Here is a 16,964-nt window from a genome sequence, read left to right on the forward strand (position 1 = left end):
TAATGAGCTGACGAGTTAAATCGGGTGTAAATGAGTGAGACAGTGCTGGGCTGCTCCAGGACAGTTTTGAAAACCATTTCAGAGACGTTCAATATAAAATATATTACATGCATGCACAGTTTTAAGGCAGCTTTAATCGCCTTTTTGTTAACTTCATGACTTAACTGACCACGACATTGCATGCACGTATTTTATTTCGCGCTTTGATATGAAAGGATACCGGCTACAGCGCGCGGCGCCTTTGTGCATGCAATTGAAGAGCCGTTTTTTTTTTCCGTGCACGCTTGACTCACACCTATGGCAAGCCAAGAAGTTCACATGTACGCTATAGAGAAATCGCGTTTACATACAATGATGAACAGAACCAGACCAGACTAGCGGAAGAAGTGCCTGTGAACTGATAGGAAATATTTATGTACAAAGTAACTTTTTGTATATTTTCATCTCTACTAATATTGAACATAGGCCGATTCCATGTCTTTATCATACTTTAATGTAATTGTTAATTACATGGACAGCATTTTAGCATACCAACCCCATTGTGTATATATAATTTATTACACAAATAACTTTTATGTACATAAGTGCTGGTTTATAATATTCAATTAGCTTTGAGTAATTTAATTTCCAATACAAGAAATTGTTTATAGTATAGACTAACGGAAGTCAGAGAGTGTGTAAAAGCTGTGCAGCTACAGAAGTTGGAGGCAATGATCCTTAGCCTTTTTGTTAGAGTGTTTGACCCCTACGCCACGACCGCTGGTTCGAGTCCCGCTCCAAACAGATTCTGGTATATGGGGAGCTTATTTGCTGTTTAACAAACAAATATACGGTGACGCATTGCTGCCACATATAATTTTTTCCGCTCATGTGTCATAACAACGATATGTTATGCCATTTTTTACGGCGTCTGCTATCAGGACGGCGTATTTGATGGCGCTAATATTGTTTAAAACACCGTTAAATATGGCGTTTTGTATGTAAACGCGATTTCTCTATAGCGTAAATGTGAACCTCTTGGCTTGCCATACGCGCCTGGCACTGAAGTGAAGTGGAGTGCGCGTCTGAAACGTCTCCCGTTCTGCGACTGAATAAATGCACTTCTTGTCAAGAGAAAAAGTGAAAGAAGCACAAATTGTGAGTGGGTTGGCCAACCCTAGCCCCACCCCTGCGTTAATTGCGTTAAATATTTTTAACGCGTTAAACTGAAAAAATGAATCGCCTGCGTTAACGTGCTAATTTTGACACCACTAATATATATATATATATATATGCATCTAGATGATAGATAGATAGATAGATAGATAGGTATATATCAAGATATATCATCTTTTTAAATTTAGACACACAAACAAAAAGAACTGCACAAGTTGACATAACAAAAGCTTTCAGCAGTCCTCATCAGGCAGTGAAAAGGTTGGTGACATCATCTACATGATTTAGTATTTTGTAACGTCTCCACACAGGTCAGTTAAGTGACCTATATACAGAGACCACTGAGTCCTGTGCTGATGTGGGCAGAGTTTATTTGGCTGTTGTGTAGGGAACGGACTCACACTGACACACTTTTCTACCCCTGTGTTTTCTGTGTGGTTATTGCAGTGTACTGGGAATACTGGACTGCGTGCTTATGTGTTTAAGTTACTGCACGTTATGTATTTCACATAATGACTGCAAAGATTTGCCATGGTTCATATAAAAGTCTGAAAGGTGATCTGTACAATCTGCAAGTGCCTTCAAAGTTTAGAGATAAAGTAGTACAAATATACAAAAAAGAGGGGTGCAGTACAGCAGAGAGAGAAGAAGAATCAAAGAAAGACATTGAAAATGACGGAGAGTAAGAGATTGTATTGGTGACGTCTCTCTCCATGGACACACGTGGGAGACTGTGTTGTCCTACCAGTGGAAAAATCAATCATGCTGACAAATCTACTGCCAGCTTGCACATTCCTATCATAAAGTCTGTCTGTGTGTGTGTGTGTGTGTGTGTGTGTCATTAGCTTTTAATGCAGCGTGACACATTTCCACAGGTGATCTGAACGTTTCCCCATTCTTCCTAATTGTCAGTACAAACTATGTAAATACAGTATTGTATTATATTTTTCAAAAAGTCTTGATATATTTTATAAGTTCACAAACTCCTATTTTAAGGGATAGTTCACCCAAAATGAAAATCCTGTCATCTTTCACTCACTCTCATGTTGTTCCAAACTTTGACTTTAAAGAATGTTGCTAACCAAACACTTTGAATTTCGTTGTGTTCCATATATGGACCAAAAACATACATTTCTCAAAATATCTTCTTTTGACTCAAAATCTTCTTTGGACTGAAGTATGTATGTATGTATGGCCTCAGATTTGTTGATCCGGCTAATGTTTAAACTGCATTTTGAGAATATTAGGAGCATTTTAATTTGCGTGAGCATGACCCGTGTGTGGATGACTGTGTGTTTGTGTGTGTGTGGTTGCTCTCTGCTGGTGACCTTGGCTTCTAGGGCTAATGGAAGTAGAGGGCAGTGGTAGCAGAGGCCAAAGAGACACTGACTGTCTGTTTCTCTACTCACACACACATCTGTGATAAGTCTGCACGCAAACACACACTCTTTCTCTGGCCCTCTCTACTTACTCTCTCATTCTCACTCTTGCTCGCTCTTTCTCTTTCTGCTAAAATACGTTTGTTTGTATAACATTTCTTTACTGTGTCTGTGTATATTTAGATTGTATCCCCTACCCTCACACAAACCATTTTGCATTTTAGCTTTCTTTTAATGCATTATTTAGTATTAATTAAGTCATTTTGAAGCTGCCAATGTAGGTAATTAGTGTAAAGCTTGCGTATGAGCGGTTGAACATTTGCTTGATGTTATGGTATTAAGGCATATGTGCTGTCTGTTGTTTGGCATTACATCCTGAGGTACAACTGTGACAGGCAATTCCTGACTTGATAATTGGACTTCGTTTTGACACTGAGCAAGAAGGGAAATGATCATCTGCATTGATCTTTGTCGCTACTGATTTGTCTACATAACATGACATAACATAACAACACGTTATGTGACCAACTGCACTGTTTTTAGTAGACCAGTCTGCATGTGAGCATTAATGAAATATGAGCATGAATTTCACAGATATGTGGAGTCCTAGAATCACAGACAAAACTAGAAATATTAGCGAGGTCATGGAAAAGTCATGAACAGTTTTGTTCCCCTCATTTCCCATTGTTTCATGTCTCCTACTGTCCTATCCATTAAATATGGGGGAAAAAAATTATAGTGGATGTGCCTTATGTTGTTGGATGTTCCGTCTTATTGTGTACAATTTTGCAATAAAAAAAAATATGGGGAAAAAAGCCCCAAAAATGTACACTGTACCACTGAAAAGATTGGGGTCGGGAAGATTTTAAAAATGTTTTTGAAAGAAGTCTTTAGTTTAGTTTACTACTTTATTAATCCCACAAGGGGCAATTGCAGTAGGGCATGGGCAGCACATCACAGACTTCCCAAATGGACATAACAGCACATAACAAAAAAATGGAATGCCACACACACACACACACACACATAAATAAAAATAAAACTTCCACATAGTTGCAAGTTACAGATGGCAACAATACAAATTACACCAATACAGCATGCTTCACAGTAAATTCAGCCACTTCTAAAACTCTTAAATAATAAAAACACTTTATACTCGAAAGTCTTGAAGCGGCTGCATTTATTTCATAAATAATACAGTACAACACTAATATTGTAAAATAGTGTTACAGTTTAATTTAACTGTTTTCTATATTCATATATTTTCAAATGTAATTATTCCTTTAATGGCAAAACTGAATTTTCAGCATCCATTACTCCAGTCTTCAGTGTCATATAATCCTTCAAAATTGTGTTTTTCAGGATTGTTTTGTGAATAGAAAGTTCGGAAGAACTGCATTTAACAGTAACAGTTAAATGCACTTTTGTAACAGTCTGAATGTTTACTATCACTTTTGATCAATTTAATGCATTCTTGCAAATTAAAAGTATTTAGTCAAATAAATAAATAAATACAAAATCTTACTGACCCCAAACTTAAATTGTGAAGGATGGGAAAATTCAGGGTCCAGTTTTCCTGCTTTCAATACAAATATATTCATTTTAAATTGTTGTTATGCATGTTTGGTAAAAATGCATTATGCTTCTGCATGTTTTTGCAGTAATATGCAGAATCATTTGAATAAATAAGCATGTGACATATGCATGCCACAGTGCAGCTGCAGAGTTGAAATCCATTGACATTGTGAATCCCAGAATATCAGTGCCAAGCATACAAAGTATAGACAGCAGTGACGCTGTTCAATACATGTGCGTCATTTACACTCTCCGCACAATTCACTTTCTTTAAGCAATTACAATTTCTTCACTGAAATGGAGATTTGCATTATTTTACTATTACTTGTTTTACACTAGAACATATTGTTAAAGGGGTCATATGATGCTTTTTTAAAGATCATTATTTTGTGTATTTGGTGTAACAGAATATGTTGACATGCTTTAATGTTCAAAAAACACATTATTTTTCAAATACTGTAGATTATTGTAGGTCCTCTATGCCCCGCCTCTCTCCATCAAAAAGTTTTTTAAAACAACTTTCAGATTACAGAAATATGTTTTGTAGTTGTCTGAAGCAGAGATAAAGGGATTTCACAGACTACACTAGTTCAAATAATGTAATATGATAAAAGGCACACAAAATGATGAGAAGCATGAGAAGTCTGTGTGAGATGTTATTCTTTTGCAGTGTCTGTATCAGATTCATATTCTGTCTACACAGTCTAATCATTACACAAATGGGATGTCCATCGTCCGTTCCACACCTTTATCAGTATGTGTGTGTGTGTGTGTGTGTGTGTGTGTTTGCGCGCATGAGGAAAAAGAGAGTGAATGTAACATGATAAAAGGCACACAAAATGATAGTCATACAGTGTGAGAAGTCTATGTGAGAAGTGCATCTTTTGCAGTGCCTGCATCAGATCCATATTCTGTCTACACAGTCTAATCATTACACAAATGGGATGGCCGTCGTCCATTCCACACCTTTATCAGTATGTGTGTGTGTGTGTGTGTGTGTGTGTGTTTGCGTGCATGAGGAAAAAGAGAGTGAGTGTGAAAGGGCGGTGTTTCCCTGTGTCAGTGCTCTGTGTCTCTGTCTCAACACGGCTCAGAGAATGCCACCATGAGCTTGAAACAGAAACTTAAGCCTGTAAGTACCATCCTTGCCTTGACCTTTATTTATCTCCTCTTCACCCACTCTCTCTTTTCTTACCTTCGCTGCTTTGTGTTTCTCTTTCACTCTGTCTGATTTTCACCTCCCACACCTGGTTGGGGAAAAAAATAGGTCAGGACCAGGATGGATTTGACTGACAGCTGATGCCACTCACATAGATCACTGTTAATGGTGTTGTTTCAGTGTCAGACTCTGTTGACTTTTTGTGACTTGTGAGACATATGCAAACTGAGACGTGTTTTTGCCTGAGGTCGCGTCCCTTTATTTTGCCTCTGTCTTTATATCTTTGTTTTGTCTTATTGCCGTTCACCATGTGTTTGTTTTATTTGTAGTTGTGGCGTGTAATTACACGTCTTTGTTTGATTTTTGTTTGTTTTTCCATTTTTTGTTTAGTTTTTTAAATTCCCATTTACTGTCTGTTTGTTTTATTTGTTGTGGTTGCTTTAACATGTCCCTTTGTTTTGTTTTAGTTTGTTTTATCTTCATTTTTTGTTTTCTCTTGTTGCCCATGTTTCTATTTGTATTATCTTGTGGACACATCCTTTCATGCACCACACTTTTGTTTTGCATGTTGAGGTGCAATGTTGCATGCTAAAAGCTGTTTTTTTTTTTTCAGAGAGCGGTGGAATTTTATTTAATACAAACAACGTGTAGTATCAAAAAACACTTCATGGAAATGTTACACTGACCTTAGCTGTACAAGATAAAGCTGTTGGTGAAGTTTTGCACAGTGCATGTTTTACTTTTGCGTATCTTTGTGTGTGTGAGAGTTTGTGGCTGTAGTCAGCATGCAGACAGTGAGAATGGATTTGCCTGGTTCCATCATTATGAAACAGAGTGTTACATTATATCAATAAGCACGGATATCTCGCTCCAGTGAATTTGTGTGTGTGCATGTGAGTGCCTTCTGTGATTAGGATCTCTCCAGCACATGGAACTGAATGTACATTCACACAGTGTGTTTGTGTGTGTGTGTGTGTGTGTGTGTCTGTGTGTTCGCAGACATGTGCAGACTGATAAGAAAGGATGTGACTCTACAAGATGAGTACATGTTGATACTGTTACAAAATATGTATAATATATACAGTGTTTTAAATATGAATAAGATACTCAAAGTGAGAATGGACATATTTATTTTGAAGACTGCAGCTGTTTTGTGTGTGAGCTGTGAATGACAGTTTTCAAGGCTGCTGACTTCTCTGACTTCTTCATGAAACTGAGCAATAAGACTATGTGTGCTTGTGTGTGGGAAAGGTTTTGCTACTGCATCTACTGCATGTGCCTCCCAATTGATAGCAAAATCCCACTGATTGCAAAATATGAAATCACTTGCCAATGCTGCGTGTGAAGAAGAAAAAAAGATGAATAAACATATACAATAATGTCTGAATGGATATCAAGATTTATGTGAAGTGCAGGGGTAGAGTTAGAGTACAGGAAATATTAGTAGCTCAGTATAAAAACAGTAGAAGTCTATGGAAAGTCCCCACCATAATCATTAATCTAGCATGTGTATGTGTGGAATGATGTGTAATGACAGATAAGACTTTCTGAACAACTTACAACTTTTGGCAACAGCTATTTACACCGTGTTAAAAAAGGTTGTTTACACTGTGTGTAAATAGCGGTAGATACTGTTTGCACCATAAAGAGCAACACATGGCATCTTGTTTGTGTTAGGTGCAAATACTCATAGATGCTATTCAGTACATAAAAGTAAAATGCTTTTTAACTAAAAGTTAAATATCTGAGCAGTGGTGGGCACAGTCAGTGAAAATCACATTAATCAACTGGTGACTACTCAACTTAACGGTGACGAGACTCTCTCTGGAATGCTTAATTCTGATTGGTCAGTCTTGATATTCATCAGTTAAATACTGCTGAATAATGGCAACACTGCATTATTGACCGCTTATCCTAAAAACATGTACCCAACATAGCTGTACATACAGTCAGTCTTAGTACAGTCTTAGTTTTAGTTAACAATAACAACAATAATTGCACTTTTTTCACCATGCTAGTCTAAAATAAAAATAAAAATATTTTTGATAGACCTTTTGATAGATCTTTTTTGAACACAATAATTTTTTCTTTATTCCCAAATTGATTTAGACAGACAAGGGCAGCAGCTAACCTCTCATGCCGTGCTTTGACAACTATCAGTATGAGAGACTCTTTCAGCCTTTTTAGGTCTCATTTGGTTTGACCTGTTGGAAATGTTCCACACCCTCCCTCACCACTCCCTTTCCTGTCGATTTTTTTTTCTTTCTGTAAATTGGTGCATGTAGGCAGTTAAGCCTGTTTGTTCAACAATCCAGCTTTTTGTTCCCTTGGATTCAGAAAGCTGGCATCATCCATCTATCCTGTACTGCTTTCTGTCTTACTTTAGATCCGGTGTGTTTGTACAGTATGTGTGTGGTAAAGATGACTGCGATGAAGTGTCTGTTTTTAGGAAGAGTCTGTGGAGTCTCTTCTGTTTCTGAAGAAACAGTTTTTCTGTGGATGTTGTGAGTCAGCATGACACCTTGGAGAACATCGACAAGGAGCCTCTCATTGTCGTACCGGTCAGTACAGACTGCAATTTATGCAGGATGCACATTAATGTTGTATTCAGAAATATTTGATGAATATGTACATTTGAAGATGTCATAGAGGTATTTTCTTACTTGCATATGATATGGCTAATAGAGAGAAACATTTATCATAAACAATTTCTGTGATGTCAGCTTGAATAGTTGGCAAGTGGTGGCAGGTAAATAGGTAAATTGTTATTTGCTTAAATTAAGTCATTCATCTACTTAAACAAAGGCAATTCTGTGCTCTGAAGTGCTAAAGAAAAGTAAAAACCCTGAATTACATTCATACAATCTGAAATGTGACCCTGGAGCACAAAACCAGTCATAAGTCGCTGGGGTATATTTGTAGCAATAGCCAAAAATACATTGTATGGGTCAAAGTTATTGATTTTTCTTTTATGCCAAAAATCATTAGGATATTAAGTAAAGATCATGTTCCATTAAGATATTTAGTAAATTTCCTACTGTAAATATATCAAAACTTAATTTTTGATTAGTAATATGCATTGCTAAGAACTTCATTTGGACAACTTTAAAGGCGATTTTCTCAATATTTAGATTTTTTTGCACCCTCAGATTCCAGATTTTCAAATAGTTGTATCTCGGCCAAATATCGTCCTATCCTAACAAACCATACATCAATGGAAGGCTTGTTTCTATTTGTATTATCTTGTGGACACATCCTTTCATGCACCACACTTTTGTTTTGCATGTTGAGGTGCAATGTTGCATGCTAAAAGCTGTTTTTTTTTTTTCAGCATGCAGACAGTGAGAATGGATTTGCCTGGTTCCATCATTATGAAACAGAGTGTTACATTATATCAATAAGCACGGATATCTCGCTCCAGTGAATTTGTGTGTGTGCATGTGAGTGCCTTCTGTGATTAGGATCTCTCCAGCACATGGAACTGAATGTACATTCACACAGTGTGTTTGTGTGTGTGTGTGTGTGTGTGTGTCTGTGTGTTCGCAGACATGTGCAGACTGATAAGAAAGGATGTGACTCTACAAGATGAGTACATGTTGATACTGTTACAAAATATGTATAATATATACAGTGTTTTAAATATGAATAAGATACTCAAAGTGAGAATGGACATATTTATTTTGAAGACTGCAGCTGTTTTGTGTGTGAGCTGTGAATGACAGTTTTCAAGGCTGCTGACTTCTTATTTTGCCACATGAAACTGAGCAATAAGACTATGTGTGCTTGTGTGTGGGAAAGGTTTTGCTACTGCATGGGGAAGGGATGCCTCCCAATTGATAGCAAAATCCCACTGATTGCAAAATATGAAATCACTTGCCAATGCTGCGTGTGAAGAAGAAAAAAAGATGAATAAACATATACAATAATGTCTGAATGGATATCAAGATTTATGTGAAGTGCAGGGGTAGAGTTAGAGTACAGGAAATATTAGTAGCTCAGTATAAAAACAGTAGAAGTCTATGGAAAGTCCCCACCATAATCATTAATCTAGCATGTGTATGTGTGGAATGATGTGTAATGACAGATAAGACTTTCTGAACAACTTACAACTTTTGGCAACAGCTATTTACACCGTGTTAAAAAAGGTTGTTTACACTGTGTGTAAATAGCGGTAGATACTGTTTGCACCATAAAGAGCAACACATGGCATCTTGTTTGTGTTAGGTGCAAATACTCATAGATGCTATTCAGTACATAAAAGTAAAATGCTTTTTAACTAAAAGTTAAATATCTGAGCAGTGGTGGGCACAGTCAGTGAAAATCACATTAATCAACTGGTGACTACTCAACTTAACGGTGACGAGACTCTCTCTGGAATGCTTAATTCTGATTGGTCAGTCTTGATATTCATCAGTTAAATACTGCTGAATAATGGCAACACTGCATTATTGACCGCTTATCCTAAAAACATGTACCCAACATAGCTGTACATACAGTCAGTCTTAGTACAGTCTTAGTTTTAGTTAACAATAACAACAATAATTGCACTTTTTTCACCATGCTAGTCTAAAATAAAAATAAAAATATTTTTGATAGACCTTTTGATAGATCTTTTTTGAACACAATAATTTTTTCTTTATTCCCAAATTGATTTAGACAGACAAGGGCAGCAGCTAACCTCTCATGCCGTGCTTTGACAACTATCAGTATGAGAGACTCTTTCAGCCTTTTTAGGTCTCATTTGGTTTGACCTGTTGGAAATGTTCCACACCCTCCCTCACCACTCCCTTTCCTGTCGATTTTTTTTTCTTTCTGTAAATTGGTGCATGTAGGCAGTTAAGCCTGTTTGTTCAACAATCCAGCTTTTTGTTCCCTTGGATTCAGAAAGCTGGCATCATCCATCTATCCTGTACTGCTTTCTGTCTTACTTTAGATCCGGTGTGTTTGTACAGTATGTGTGTGGTAAAGATGACTGCGATGAAGTGTCTGTTTTTAGGAAGAGTCTGTGGAGTCTCTTCTGTTTCTGAAGAAACAGTTTTTCTGTGGATGTTGTGAGTCAGCATGACACCTTGGAGAACATCGACAAGGAGCCTCTCATTGTCGTACCGGTCAGTACAGACTGCAATTTATGCAGGATGCACATTAATGTTGTATTCAGAAATATTTGATGAATGTGTACATATGCAGAGGTATTTTCTCACATAATTGCAAATGATATGGCTAATAGACAGAAACATTTATCATACATTTCTGTGATGTCAGCTTGAATAGTTGGCAAGTGGTGGCAGGTAAATAGGTAAATTGTTATTTGCTTAAATTAAGTCATTCATCTACTTAAACAAAGGCAATTCTGTGCTCTGAAGTGCTAAAGAAAAGTAAAAACCCTGAATTACATTCATACAATCTGAAATGTGACCCTGGAGCACAAAACCAGTCATAAGTCGCTGGGGTATATTTGTAGCAATAGCCAAAAATACATTGTATGGGTCAAAGTTATTGATTTTTCTTTTATGCCAAAAATTATTAGGATATTAAGTAAAGATCATGTTCCATTAAGATATTTAGTAAATTTCCTACTGTAAATATATCAAAACTTAATTTTTTATTAGTAATATGCATTGCTAAGAACTTCATTCGGACAACTTTAAAGGCGATTTTCTCAATATTTCGATTTTTTTGCACCCTCAGATTCCAGATTTTCAAATAGTTGTATCTCGGCCAAATATCGTCCTATCCTAACAAACCATACATCAATGGAAAGCTTATTTATTCAGCTTTCAGATTATGTATAAATCTCAATTTCGAAAAATTGAACCCTTATGACATGGTTTTGTGCTCCAGGGTCACAAATAAGAAAATGCATGCCTCGTCACATCACTTGACAGTCAATCTGCATAAGGCTGTGATTTGCATTAGGTTGCCATGTGTGCTGAAATTTGTATAAAAGAAAAAGGAAGACTGACAAGCAAGTAATGCTGTGTGCATACTCATTTATCAGGAAAAAAAGTGCAATACTAGGTTTGAGATTTTATTATTATTATTTGAACATATTTTAATACCATGGCAACGTTATAGTCATTTACTGCTCTTTACTGTTTTGCTTACAAAATAGTTGTTTTCCATCCCAAAAGAACTCTTTCAGATCGACCAACTTTTTCCACATGACTGATGTTCAACGATCAACTTGTAGTTTCCATGGCAGCCAGAGGTTGCCATGGTCGTCTGTGTGCAGTAATCATGGGCTGCTAATGGTGTATTAAAGGAGTGGTTTTCTATTGGGGAAAAGCTTGAGCAGAAAATAGGTCTCAGTGTGAAATAGTTCAGCAGATACATACTGTATGTAGCCCACTGCTTTCTGCATACTTGTTGACATAAAAATACTTGTTGCATAATGTTTTTTATTTTGGTTCTGTTTATTTGGTCATTTATTTTTTGGGCTTTTTGTCTCTTTATTAGACAGATGGTACATTGAAGTTTTTCTTTCTTTCATTCTTTAAAAAATAAAGGTTCTTTTCTGGCATCTGTGGTTCCATGAAGAACATTCATGGAATCTTTCCATTGCACAGAACTTTGTTTATAGTGGGAAACGGTTCTTCAGATTATTCAAATGTTTTTCACACTAAGAAAACTGGTTCTTTTAAGAAGTGTTGACTGAAAGGTTCTTTTGTGGTGCCAGAATGGTTCTTCTAAGGCTTTGCTGTGAAAACCCCCTTTTGGATCCCTTGTTTTTATGAGCCAGTGGTTGATCTTTGATCAGAGTAGAGGGAGATAATGGAAAGCTGTAGGGACGTGACAGAGGAGGCTGATCCAGACCCCATTGCAGAGCCTCTCAGTAACACAATATAAACTAGCTATTAATGTCTGAGAGTCTGTGCATTCGTTGACTGTGAATGGTGAAGGGTGGATGTCAATAACATCAAACGTCATTGTTTTTTGACTGAACATCATGACGTCAAACCTGTGCCATCGGAGCCATGTTAACTGAATCTGGAATCTATCTCCAATCTGTGTTTTTGTCCTAAATTACTACAGTACACCTCTAAGTGTTTATATTCAGACTATTGTAAATCTGTCAGTGACTCATCCATAAACAGAGAGAAGTTGCAGCGTTCTCCAGCTGCAATGTTCTTCTGCACTTTTGTTTATTAACTGCTAGAGCGCCATAGTTGCATAGTGTACCTTTAATTTTTCCTCTGTTTCTCACACAAAACTATTGTGTGACTTGAGTAGCACACACGTCATATGGTCTATTATTATGATATATTTATTGTGTGTTTCACGAGTTCACACTTACATATAATGAACAGAGTAAAGGTTATGTGTATTTGGCGTGCTGTCCGGGGAGAGGGCTCCGAGCTCGGTAATTACTCTCGAGCCCGGGGTACTCCCCCTGTCCGGGGAGAGGGGTCCGAGCTCGGGTCTAAGCCCGGACCCAGAGCGCTCCCCCCGAGTGTTCCTCCCCGTGCTGGGATAGGAACGGGCAGAAGGTGATGAGTCGGGGTGGTGGAGGGATGCTGAAAGACTAGAGATAATGAAGGTAAGGCTGCTTTGATTATTTATAGAGGTTCTCTCTTGTGCTGATTGGATAGTTAATAAAAAAATGATATATTTTTTTTGTAATGTTTCTAATCTAATATTTACTTTTTATTTTATTTCAGCTTTATTTCAATTAGCAAAAACATTTGTAATAGTTTAATAGTTTGTATAGTATAATATCTGCCAGCAAAACTGTCGGCAAGTGGTCCATGCTAACCACATATATATCGAATTTCAATTAAAAACACCCCTCTCTTTCATTCTCTCCCCAGGTACTGTCACTCGGAGCAGATGTGCTTCCTGAGTACAAGCTTCAAGCTCCACGCATCCACAAGTGGACCATCCTCCACTACAGCCCGTTCAAGGCAGTGTGGGACTGGATCATCCTGCTCTTGGTGCTCTACACGGCCGTCTTCACGCCCTACTCGGCCGCCTTCCTCCTCAACGAGCAGGAGGACGAGAGGAGGCGCACCTGCGGCTACACCTGCAACCCCCTCAACGTAGTGGACCTGGTGGTGGATGTCATGTTCATAATCGACATCCTCATCAATTTCAGGACCACTTATGTCAACCACAACGACGAGGTGGTCAGCAATCCCACTCGCATCGCTCAGCACTACTTCAAGGGCTGGTTCCTCATAGACATTGTGGCCGCCATTCCCTTCGACCTGCTCATTTTCAGAGCAGGTTCAGATGAGGTGAGGGCTGTGACATGCTCACTAGGTGGTATATTAATCAATATTATGTTTCAAATGCACAGCTAGAACAGAGCGTACAATTGTTTAACCTTCTAAATTTAGAAGAACCATTTAGAATAGTTAATGAATCATCTAGAATATTGATCGCAGTGTAATAATGTTGATTGCGCTTGTTATTCTGAACGTTCTATCGACCTGTAGATACTGCATTATTGGTGATGTATACAGTAAAGGTGAAGGTCACTTCCACAAAATAGGGCTGGTGCCATTTTAAATATTATCATACAATGGTTCTTACTACTTAACGAGTACTGAAAAGTATGTGATTTGAAATCTGCCATTTATCTCATGAAAAACAGAGTCTGATTATGGTCATTTATTTTTCTTTTATATAGTGTATAAGTATATAATTCTATAATATATAACGAGAACAGTTTAGAAGTTAACATACTGGAAGTATTATTAATCTTTTTTTTCCATGAAACACAAAAGGTGAAATTTTAAATAACATCCTAATCACTCCTAATGCACAAAAAGCATCATAAAAGTATCTTCTGACTTGTGAACCTAATTATAAGTCTTCTTAAAGGGATAGTTAATGAAAATTGTTAATGAAAATTCTGTAACCATTTACTCACCTTCAAGCTGATTTAAACCTATACGAGTTTCTTTCTTCTGTGGAAAATAAAAGAAGATATTTTGAAGAATGGAATGAAGAAACAGTTGATGGTCCCCACTGACTTCCATAGTATGGGGGAAAAAATTGGGACCATTAACCGTTTGGTTACCAGCATTCTTCAAAATGTCTTCTTTTTTGTTCAGCAGAAGAAAGAAATTCTTGCAGTAAATGATGATTAAATTATGACAGAATGTTCTCTTTTTTTGGGGTGAGCTTTCCCCTTAAACCATATGATAGATTTGTATGAGGAACAAATCAAAATTTAAGTCTTGAATCTCAGAGTTTGTGAACAAATCGTTCTTTTCGTGAGTCAAATATTTTTTAATGAATCTTTTGTTCATGAATCATACTGATCCATTCTTCAATTCAGCTTACTGACTCAATGACTTCAGTTCACAGCTCACTAGAGGAAAAATGATTGGTGAATAGTGATTTGTTCCTCACGTAAAGCCATGCAATCACTTCAGAAGTCTATTTAACATGACTTTTTGATGTTTTTTAAAGGGGTCCTATTATGCTTTTTCACTTTTTCAACTTTAGTTAGTCTGTAATGTTGCTGTTTGAGCATAAAAAAGATCTGCAAAGTTACAAAGCTCAAAGTCCACTTCAAAAGGAGATATTTTATTTAACAGAAATCACTTTTCAAAAACTACAATGAACGACTCGTTTGGACTACAACGCATATTTTCCAGGATTTGTGATATCACAAATATCGACGAATGGGACGACACCTGGTTGAGCTGCACTAGAGAAAGCAACGAGTGTTATCACTATGTTGGAGACACGGTAGCTTTCCCAAGGCAGATGAACTTAGAGTGGTTACAATCATCCGGGTTTAAATCGCGCTCAAATTGATTTGATTTTGACGCAATATTTACACTGAAGCTCGCAGCAGGCGGCTATGGTAAGGGGCATGACATTTCCAGACCAGGCGCCGAGTGCTGCCAATCACAACACACACTGGCCCAGAAAAGCCAATCACAGCACATTTCGTATTTCAAAAGGCGGGCCTTCATTTGATACAGGAACTATTCGAGCCGTTCATGCCAGACTGGGGAGAAAGGTGTTGTAATAATGTAAAATATGTGAAAAATAATGTGTTTTTCGAACAACCTAGTATGAGAGCCTGTTCCAGTACACCCCCAAAACAAAATCAAGACTTTGTAAAAGAGCACAATAGGACCCCTTTAACAGTATCAATGTATTAAAGGCCCCTCTATCAAGGATCAATATGTAACTGCACTGTACTTCACCTTCAGTAGTTTGACCAGCGTGGGATTCGGAAACGTCTCTCCCAACACCAACCCTGAGAAGATTTTTTCCATTTGTGTCATGCTCATTGGCTGTAAGTGCACTACATTCATTATCTATATGTGTCCGTGGAGCACAAAACCAGTCTTAAGTCGCTGGGGTATATTTGTAGCAATAGCCAAAAATACATTGTATGGGTCAAAATTATTGATTTTTCTTTTATGCCAAAAATCATTTGGATATTAAGTAAAGATCATGTTCCATGAAGAATTTTTTTAAATTTCCTACCATAAATATGCTAAAACTTAATTTTTGATTAGTAATATGCACTGTTAAGAACTTCATTTGGACAACTTTAAAGGCGATTTTCTCAATATTTTATTTTTTTGCACCCTCAGATTCCAGATTTTCAAATAGTTGTTTCAACTGATAATAATGAGAAATGTTTCTTGAGCTGCAAATCAGTATATTAGTAATTTCTAAAGGATCATGTGACACTGAAGACTGGAGTAATGGCTGCTGAAAATTCAGTTTTGCATTACAAGAATAAATTACATATTAAAACAAACATTAAAATAGAACAGTTATTTTATGTTGTGATCATATTTCTGAATATTACTGTTTTTACTGTATTTTATAAGATATTTTATTCAAAAACTTCTTACTGATCCCAATCTTTTAAATGGTAGTGTATATATTATAAAAAAATCTTTTGTTTGCACCATGCTCTTGGCTGATGATAATCTTTGTTCTTCTTTATTTCCAGCCCTGATGTATGCCAGTATCTTTGGCAATGTGTCAGCTATAATTCAGAGGTTGTACTCAGGCACAGCTCGCTATCACACTCAGATGCTACGTGTGAAAGAGTTCATCAGGTTCCATCAGATCCCAGGAGGACTTCGACAACGACTAGAAGAGTACTTCCAGCACGCCTGGTCCTACACTAACGGCATTGACATGAACGCTGTGAGTTACAAACACACACATAAACTCTAAATATACCTGAAGTAATACATGTACTTTTATATACTGCCCGATATAATGTTCAAAGTATGGTGAGAGGGCTTCCGGACCCCTCATATGTGTTATAAAGCACCCATAAGAATAAATCGTTTTTAATTTTTTTTTATGTTTTGATTTATACTTAAAATGCTACCTTTTAACCCTTAGTCAATTTATGGGGTTTAATTCAAATGTGAAAAATATTGTACATTTGTAAAGTTGCATAATGCTGTCGTTTTCTCACATGTCCTGCTACAGGTGTTGAAGGGTTTTCCGGAGTGTCTGCAGGCTGACATCTGTCTGCATCTGAACCGCAGTCTGCTGCAGAACTGTAAGGCATTCCGGGGGGCGAGCAAGGGCTGTCTGCGGGCTCTGGCCATGCGTTTTAAGACCACTCATGCCCCACCCGGTGACACTCTGGTGCACAGTGGAGACGTATTAACTGCACTGTATTTCATCTCCCGCGGCTCCATAGAGATCCTCCGAGAGGATGTGGTCGTGGCCATTTTAGGTTTGACTACTTTCTAGTT

The 16,964-nt window shown here is 37.3% G+C and overlaps 1 protein-coding gene across 1 annotated transcript in view; it reads left to right on the forward strand.

Annotated features, from left to right (window-relative positions):
- The window catches only part of LOC107729428 (potassium voltage-gated channel subfamily H member 2-like), a 45,833-nt gene that overhangs the window by 21,720 nt on the left and 7,149 nt on the right, over window positions 1-16,964 (forward strand). Inside the window, exons 7-10 of the mRNA XM_016539914.1 lie at window positions 13,077-13,502; window positions 15,376-15,526; window positions 16,199-16,398; window positions 16,693-16,945. Coding sequence (XP_016395400.1) covers window positions 13,077-13,502; window positions 15,376-15,526; window positions 16,199-16,398; window positions 16,693-16,945 — 1,030 coding nt within the window. The remainder of the gene's footprint in view (window positions 1-13,076; window positions 13,503-15,375; window positions 15,527-16,198; window positions 16,399-16,692; window positions 16,946-16,964) is intronic.

Source organism: Sinocyclocheilus rhinocerous, unplaced genomic scaffold (genome assembly GCF_001515625.1).
Source record: "Sinocyclocheilus rhinocerous isolate Xijiao unplaced genomic scaffold, SAMN03320098_v1.1 scaffold697, whole genome shotgun sequence".
Taxonomy (NCBI): Eukaryota; Metazoa; Chordata; class Actinopteri; order Cypriniformes; family Cyprinidae; genus Sinocyclocheilus; species Sinocyclocheilus rhinocerous.